This window comes from Halictus rubicundus, chromosome 2, assembly GCF_050948215.1.
Source record: "Halictus rubicundus isolate RS-2024b chromosome 2, iyHalRubi1_principal, whole genome shotgun sequence".
NCBI classification, from domain to species: Eukaryota; Metazoa; Arthropoda; class Insecta; order Hymenoptera; family Halictidae; genus Halictus; species Halictus rubicundus.
Window position 1 is genome coordinate 8,049,508 of NC_135150.1, and position 8,934 is coordinate 8,058,441.

General features: G+C 34.9%; 1 protein-coding gene across 1 annotated transcript; it reads left to right on the forward strand.

Moving 5' to 3' along the window:
- The first annotated feature begins 53 nt into the window (after positions 1–53).
- On the forward strand, positions 54–8,564 carry LOC143364403 (ubiquitin-conjugating enzyme E2 Q2). Its single transcript, XM_076804772.1, has 6 exons — positions 54–344; positions 2,232–2,579; positions 2,664–2,823; positions 2,928–3,079; positions 3,202–3,499; positions 3,599–8,564. Exons 1-6 carry the CDS (start codon positions 183–185, stop codon positions 3,628–3,630), a joined length of 1,152 nt encoding a protein of 383 aa, XP_076660887.1. The 5' UTR covers positions 54–182; the 3' UTR covers positions 3,631–8,564.
- Positions 8,565–8,934: the final 370 nt, after the last annotated feature.

An 8,934-nucleotide genomic window follows, 5' to 3' on the forward strand; every position in this document is an offset into this window, starting at 1 on the left:
TCAGTGCTGGCATCTGTGACGGTAGCGAACGAAATTTCACGAGACTGGCCGAAGCAATCAGTCGCGGTCGCCATTTTCTCGGGTAGTCATCGGGTACGTCGTGTTTCTTTCGGGTCGCTGTGTTTTTTGGGGCAAGCACCGCCGAAAAATTTGGGGTACGGCATACTCGTACGCTCCCCCAAATGGCTTGTCTGAACACCCTTAAACAGGAGATCAAAACTCTTGAGTCCGTCTTCCCTAAGAGCCATGAGAGATTTCAGATAATGTCTGCGAGTGTGGACGAACTCAGCTGCAGGTTCGTCGGTAAAAATGGGAAGAAATACGAAATACACGCCAATATTACAGTAAGTGTAACACGCATGGTAACGATTTGAGACGATAAATCGATTCGAAGCCATCGCCAGCGTTTTTCTGTTCGCATGGGACCACGTTAACTCTCCATCGCTGTCTGCGTCCGATTGGACAAAGAAACAATAACACTCGTGTTATTATTTGGGCCTTTTGACAAGAGCCATGCCCGGGCTGCACGTACACTGTGCACCCACCATGCACGCTTTTCCCATCACAGTTTTTCGGTGTTTTTATAGAGAATCTCGTTCTAGATACTATCGATTCTTTTTCATTTCAATCAGTTTGTTTCCAATGAGATTTTCAGACGAATTAATATTGCGGTAGAGGTCAATGTATGCCACAAATAGAGGGTAAGTCCCTCATAATAGTACCTGTCCATTCCATTTGTAGGTACTTACAGACTATGAAAAGAAAAAACGTTAGACGTTTACATTTCGCAGACCGCTTAGACAGTTATATTCTATTTGCGCGAAATTATTTGTTTCGTGTACATAAGATAATTTTGATAGATAAACTAGATTCCAAAGAGTAATATCCATTTGCGTTGTTCTTACCGTTGCCATTACCGTTGCTTTCAATGCGAAATTATCTTCGATTGTCATTAAATTCTCTTTCCTTGTTCATTAAATGTATAAACAAAATAAATAAATGAATATACATATATTATATCACTATATAATAGGATATATTATATATTGTATAATTATAAAAATAAACAATATATTCATGCATGTATATTGTTTATTTTATACATGTGATTGGATTGATTTGCGATAAATAACTCGAAATATTTATCGTATCCAAGTCCAAAAATTTATTAGAAAATTGGGAATACAAAAACATCACATATTTAAAATTATTTACCACATTTATTTTGTTGTTTAATTGTGATACAAAGTTGCATACATATCGAAGTATAATACAGTAATTTCAGTTTCGTTTTAAATTCGATTTCAATCAGTGTAGATTTTGGAACCAAACGGAAATTTGATAGAGCGAAGTTTACCGAAAATAATTTTATTTTTCGTATAATATGAAGCGGAACAAAGGCTAAACGCGTGGGCTTAATTCGCGAATATTGATTGCGTGCGTTACTATTTACATTTTTTCTTTTTTTTTTATTCGATTGTTAGCAAAATCGATAATCTTTATCCGGTTTTTGCTTTCTGCATCAGTAGGCGTTCGTTTGACATTACGAATTAATTTACGATACGTGCTGTACGTATACATGTACGTGTCATTGACATTAACATTAATCGCGGTTATTGATAAAAACTGCGTGTGGGGATAGTATAAGCATTCCTTATAAATAGATAAACATTCATTGCATAATTACCATCTAGCATCATTTTTTAGATTATGCACATAATCATGAGGTTTTCAAATTGTTTACATTTGTTGCATATCATTTTATGCATTCATACAGGATTTTTATTCCACTTTATTTAATTTTAACGAACACTGCTCATTTGACATGTTGCGCGTGCCCTCAACTTTATGTGAGCTTTATCTTAAGTTGTATAGGCCATCAATAGTCCATGTTATTGCACTCATTATAAGATTATAAAACTAATTGTTAGTAAGAAGGGGTAATTTAAAAGGTATATTATGAAACGATCACATATTTCTGTTTAAAAAATATACAATTAAAGATACTTAATCTTAATTCTATAAAGTGAATAAATTAATGTGTTAAATAGTGATTAAATAGTGATTGTGAGACTATAAGATCTACCATATGATAAAGTTAATAATTATAAAACACTTTTGAAATCTTAAACTCTAAACGTTGAATCTCTAACAATTCTGAATGAAAATACTGAATTATATTCATTACTCTTTGTAAAATGATTACAGAAGCTTTAATCAATGTTTCACAGGAAACCTACCCCTCTACCCCACCAGTCTGGTTTGCAGAATCAGAGGAGACTAGTGTTACAAATGCGGTACAAATTTTAAGTAATACCACAGGCCGTGACAACCATGTCATTAATCAAGTCGGGATTCTCTTGAAAGAATTATGTAGACTTCATTCATTACCGGAACCACCTGATGTTGAACGATTGAGAACAGCTCTGGATCCATTGCGTTTGGGTGGAACGAATGAAACCGTTGCACAAAGGATGGAAGCCGACGATGTTGAAGACATTGACGAAGATGAAGAAAGCGAGACTGAGGAAGACCTTCATTTAGATATGGACGAGGGTGACGCAAATGCCAAGAGTAAGGTAAATAATAAGAATATACCAAATACAAATCTATCTAAATCATTTTATTAAAATATATAATATCTATCTGTTGGAACTTTATAGGGTGAAGAAATGGATCTGGAACATTTGGCAACATTAGAAAGGTTGAGACAAAATCAAAGACAAGACTACTTAAAAGGTTCACCTTGTGGAAGTGTACAGGCCACAGACAGACTCATGAAAGAGTTACGTGACATTTACAGAAGTGACAGTTTCAAAAAAGGTACCATTTTAATATAATGTAATATAATGTAATATAAATCATAATTTCTTTTTGATAAAGATGACGTTTAATCTACTTATGTATATTCCTTATACCGTTTACAGGGATGTATAGCATAGAATTAGTAAATGACAGTTTGTATGAATGGAATATCAGGCTGATGTGTGTTGATCCTGACTCACCATTACACAGCGATCTCATACTACTAAAAGAAAAAGAAGGCAAAGATAGTATTCTTCTCAACATGCTTTTTAAGGTACATTATTCATTTAAAATTATTGTTGTTGTTGTTTTGTCCTGTTTCAACATTAAATGATTCGATGTTAATGCTAGTGTTTAGAATACGAAAGCTCATATTTCCGGTTTTTGTTGTTACAGGAAACTTACCCATTTGAGCCCCCATTTGTCAGAGTTGTTCATCCCATGATCTCTGGTGGATATGTCCTCATAGGAGGCGCTATTTGCATGGAGCTTTTAACAAAACAAGGTTGGAGTTCAGCATATACAGTAGAAGCAGTCATCATGCAGATTTCTGCAACATTGGTAAAGGGAAAAGCACGTATACAGTTTCAAGGATCTGGAGGTGCTGGCAAAGTATGTGGTGGTCAAGGCCAGTACAGTCTAGCTCGTGCACAACAATCATTCAAGTCTCTTGTACAAATACATGAAAAAAATGGTAAGTTTGCAACCTCAATGTTAATATACTTAATATCTTTGATGAACGTATCTCTTTTTCGAAAATATGAGTTGAATTGTAATAAAACATTTATTATAGGTTGGTTTACCCCTCCAAAAGAGGATGGCTAATGAACAGGAATCACGAAAACAGAAAAGTTTGACGCGTGCTTACAGCTGAGACTTTAATTCGGTGTGTGCCCAACAAATAATTGTTACGATAATGATTTAATACACAAAAACACAACATTAACTAGGTAACTTAAGATACTGAATTAATCTAACGCATAATTCCTTTGATGGCTGAGAAGGCTGCCGAGCAAACAGTGAAGTGTTTGGTTCCATATGCATAGATTTTTCAGTAATTAGTGATTAGATCGTCAATCGCATTTGTGAATGTGAGACAATGATCGTTTCTTTTTCTTTTTTTATCTGGAATTGATTCCTACGTTCGGAATTAAATAAGAATCGTGATTATTCCAAATAACATTTACTCATAGTTCTTTCTTTTCTTTCTTCTGACGCGAGAGTACACATTATATGTTGTACGTACGTACGAAACAGTGTTAAAACGAACGAAACATTCTGCGAAATGCGTTTGCGCAATCCGTGCTTCCTGTCTTTTCAACAGGGGGGACACTGACGGTTAGCAACTTAGATAGTTATATTGAGAATTTTTCTAAATGTTTTTTTTATCATTGTGAGCTTTCATTCGTTCCAATATTCTATCTTTATTATAATTTTAATTCTTATTCATTCATCGTGCAATTCGTGAACATAAGTTGTTTCGGTATATACATTTGTTAAATGGTAATCAGTAAACCAATTTAAAAAAGATATGGGATACGAGAATGTCCATGTTTTCGGAGGTAAATTGCGAATTATGTTATCATTTTTCGTATTGGTCGACCACGTTTTCACTCACTGAATATTATTCAGCAATGTGAACGAGCGCACAACCAAACCATTATTCAAAGAAGTACCTCGAAATATGACACATAATTCTCTGAACGTTATCTTGCAAGTTTATAATTAAGAGGCTCTAGAGGGTATAAGGTATTGGTAGTAAACTTTCTAAAAATTCTGCACATCGTACAAACATCGGAAATACCTTATTCCATACCAATTTCTTTTATCTAATCGATGATACTTCATATTTCTCTTGTAAGAAAATATTTTTTTACGTATTTTAGGCAATCAATCTTGCAGAATTAATGATGATACTGAACAACACTTTAACAGTATAATACTGTAATTTATTTGTATTTAATCGTGAGCAGTTGACTTGAATTACATTCGATCAGCTTTCCGATGGTCATGTTTCAACTTTTCGATCGTATTTATGTATAGGAGTCATATAGCAATATTAGGTAGTATATATTTCCCTAACGTAACTGAAGAAAGATAGATAAGGATTGTATAGTTGTACATACATACACGCGTTCGTATATCGACGTCTTGAAAAAGTGCTCTTTAGAGTCCAACGTTTCTTAAAAGTCTAAGAGATAAATTCAAAAATAATGAAGAACAAAGAAAGTTTTGGTTGTGTGACTCGTTTAGTAGGATCCACGGTTTTGTTGCAACGTTTTAACAAGCGATTGATGTGTCGGAGATCTACACGAAAAAATGTTTAGTCTATATGTTGGGTATATGCTCAAAATGAAATTTTAGTAGTACCCTACATACATATACACATACATATGACATATGATTTGCAATTCGAGCTCTATTTACATGTGTCTCAACATTGAAACGTCAAGAAAATTGAATTCGTGCCACACCTGGAGTCCATCGTGGCCAGTTTCACAAACGAGACAAGAGGACACTCATAAGATTAGCAGAACAATTAGGATTGCAAAACCAGTGCTTTCGACAAATTAGTGTATGCGTATTATTGTTGCACGTATATTTTTGATGTTCAAATAATTATTTATATATACATATATATACAGAGATTTGCAAAGTGCTAGACTGGAGCTATAAACGTATGCAAAAAATAAGAATATTTTACATTTAAATCGTTGATACAACATGCAAATATACATTTTTCTGTTTCAAATTAATAAGTGAAAATTGCTCACAGCTGCAACTGATTCGACGGAACAGTTTAGAAACAAATTGTGTCAAAATAAATGTCCAAATATTAAAATTAACTGCAGAGTACCGGTAAAAGCGGTTTTTGAGTGAAGAAAATGGAAAAATAAAAAATATTTCATTTACATTTTCTTCTCAGCATTGGTAATTTACAACTTAAGTGAACATCCAAATTATAGATTAAGTTTGACTGGTGGTGTTTTTATTTATTACAATCGTTTAATAATTATATAAGATCTGATCAATTTTAGGGAAACTAAGTCTATTAATTGCACATCTCTGTATTTGTTGGAACAAATGTAGCGACTTCGTTAGCTGCCATAGAATGCCAAGCTGTATACACAGCTCCTGAGTATAGGATGTTAACAGTTCATGAATAAAGTGAAGGGTATTGCTTGACGGCCGATTCGAATGGGTAATAAGAAAGTCGCCACATTTGTTCCACCCACTATACGTTTCTTGTCATCTACGAACGACTTTTGTTTTCCGTTTTTGTTTTGGTATTACGAACCTTGTTGATTTTTTTTACTCAATGAATATTTTCCTAGTTGTGAATATTGATCAATTCTCGCTGTATGGCAATATCGAGGGCTAAACTATTGCTTATTACGTTCAAAAGTAACAAACTCTACATTTTTTAACGGTTTTTGGTTTATCTACTTGAAAATATTTAACTTCACTTCCAGAATGTTTATACGACTTGTTTCGTACATGCATACACACACACAGGCGCGTGCGCGCGAAGAACAATCGTTCATCGTACAGACATACACACATCCATGCGTACACGCATTCATATACACATGGTCCGATTCTTGTATATAAATATACATATTCCGTTCCTTGCGTTTCGTCTTCGTACGCGAATGTGAAACCGTAAACTTGGGTGAACCATAAAGTATTAGTAGAAAACAACAGTTAAAGATGGACTATATTTACTCTTAGAAGACGTGTGTGTTGGCCATAAGAAGAAGCAGTAATTTTTTGTATCTTTGGAAAGTTTTCGCTATAAGACTGAAGCGTATCTCATCGTTAATGTCATTCACAAGAAATCTTCTATCTTTCAAAAAACAAACAAAAACTTTTGAATGAGGACTGTGATTAGTTTATATTTGTTTTTTTTTTTTACTATTTGTTATAGAACAAAAAAGCAAATGTCATGTGTATCTCCTATGGTAGATCCATATTGTTTTAGTGCACAGAAAATAAACCGAAATCTTTACGTTCTTAATATAGTGCTGTGTTTGATACTGCGTTGAATAAAAAGTCCTCCTATCAGGAGTTATGAAATATATGTTTGCAAAAGAAGATCCTATCTAATCTAGCGAATTGGAAATTGCATCATTGGGTTTATGGTAGAGAAAGCTTCCTATCGATACTTGAAAATCGCTGCCTGCTCCAAGAGCCAACGTGTGACTTTGTAGAGTTAAATTGGTCAGCTTAAAATTCAATTTTCGTTTCCATTTCTATGTATTCTACTAGATGAAAGAAGGGAAAGTTTAAAGAGGAGCGTATATCACAAGTTTATCATTTATTAAACATTGTTAAACTTCTCAGACTAATTAGACTTCTCGAAGCTGCCTTCGCAAAGTATTTCGCCCACTTCGTCCTTCGTTTCTGTAAACAAGTGTGACAAAAGAAAGAAAGAAAAAAAAACCAGAGATTGCACTGGTCTCCTCCATCTTTGCGTTTATTGATGGAGCTATGACAAAGTGGGCGACGTAAACAATCGGTGAGAATGATATTCCAAGGAGTTCGGTTTGCTCGAACTCGAACAGCGTTTTGCAAACGAATGGTAGGTTCGAGGAACAACGATTTGTTTACAATTTTTGATTTTCTCGTTGCACAGAATGTCAAGAAATAAAACAGAAGTTTGATCACGAATATCGAGGTCAAGAACGAAGACTATTGTCGACAAGCGTACGAGGATGAATCGATGCATATGTTATCGGCGGTAACGTATGTGCGATACATCCGTAAATATTAATTATTCGAACTAACCGAGCGGAGCAGCATGGGTTTAGTTTTGTTCGCGGTGTAATTATAAATGGAACAAAAAGGAGACGAAAAGATCGTTTGTGAAATTCGTGCGAGCATGATCGTAATGAAACGAAAAAGTGTCTAGATTTTTAAGTGTAGGTATTACAATCAACGAACTCATTGTCAGCGGACATCAATGATTTGTACAGCCTCCGTCTGACTGACACTGATAAGTGCTGGTTGTTTGACGTCGTTAACCGTTATGTTCTTTGTCAACCGCGGGCGCGCGCGTGCGCGACGGAGGAAAAAGAAAAAAAAAGAAATAGGAAGATCGGAAGTTTTCGTTTTCTCTCGTGTACGTTAAGTTTTCCTTCTTTCTTTCGAAGAACTCGCGAAGCGAATAATAATTGTAAGCAGCCCTGTGGCCTGTATATTTTTGCTACAAATATCGTTAGTAGTACCGTTTTAAAAATGAAAAACGTTCGAACGTTCCCTCTGTTTCACTTTCTTCTTTCCGACAGTCGTTTTTCTTTCGTTTCATTCAATTTCGACGCACTGAAAGAGAAGCCGAGGACAAACAAAAACAAAAACGAAAAAACAAAAAAAAAAAAAAAGAAAAGAAAAGTAAAATGTGAACACGATTTCTCAGCTGTTGAACGAAAGAAAGATCTTAAATAGATGCAAAAGTAACGGGAATTTCTCGCGTGGAAATTCAACGATCGAGTATTTTTTATCCAATGCTATGTCGATATTCAATAAAGAACATTCAACCAATCTGGGCGTCGGTATTTTCATTTATATCAGTCACGACAAGACCGGAATTTCTTGCTGCATCGAACAACCGGTGAAAAAGAAATTCTCCTCACTCTTGCATCCGCGCTATATAGATTTGCGAAAAAAGTGTACAATATCGCGCCCCGTTCATTCCATGCGGATCTATTCTTGATCCGTAGTAATGTAAACGAAAAAAAAAAAACAAGAGAAAAAAGAAAAGAAGAGAAAAGAATTTAACGAGCAAAGTATCCGAAAAGACGATGGCAGATAGAGATTCAGTCGATCGCTGACTTCTCCGAGAAATAATCGAATGATTTTTGACAAATTCGCTTGGTAAAACGACGAGTGTAGATTTGCGCGCGAACGAATATGCTTAACGAACTTTCGACTTTTCACGGTGATTTACAGTGGATTTTCGATTTTTGAAGACTGATTAAACAAACAAACAAAAAAAAAAAAAAAAAAAAGAAAAAAAAAAGAAAAAAAGCTCGAAAGGTCACGACGTATTCCTTTTTCCATGTCGCGAAAAATAAGGTACTTGCTTTCCCGCGATCATCGATAGGAAAACGCGACATTATACCGGTCTCG

Excerpts from the sequence above, each read along its gene's own strand:
- LOC143364403 (XM_076804772.1), top strand. The coding sequence starts at position 183 with ATGGCTTGTCTGAACACCCTTAAACAGGAGATCAAAACTCTTGAGTCC. Across the intron at positions 2,824-2,927 it reads AAGTGACAGTTTCAAAAAAG|GGATGTATAGCATAGAATTA; the intron begins GTACCATTTTAA and ends TACCGTTTACAG. Across the intron at positions 3,500-3,598 it reads ACAAATACATGAAAAAAATG|GTTGGTTTACCCCTCCAAAA; the intron begins GTAAGTTTGCAA and ends CATTTATTATAG.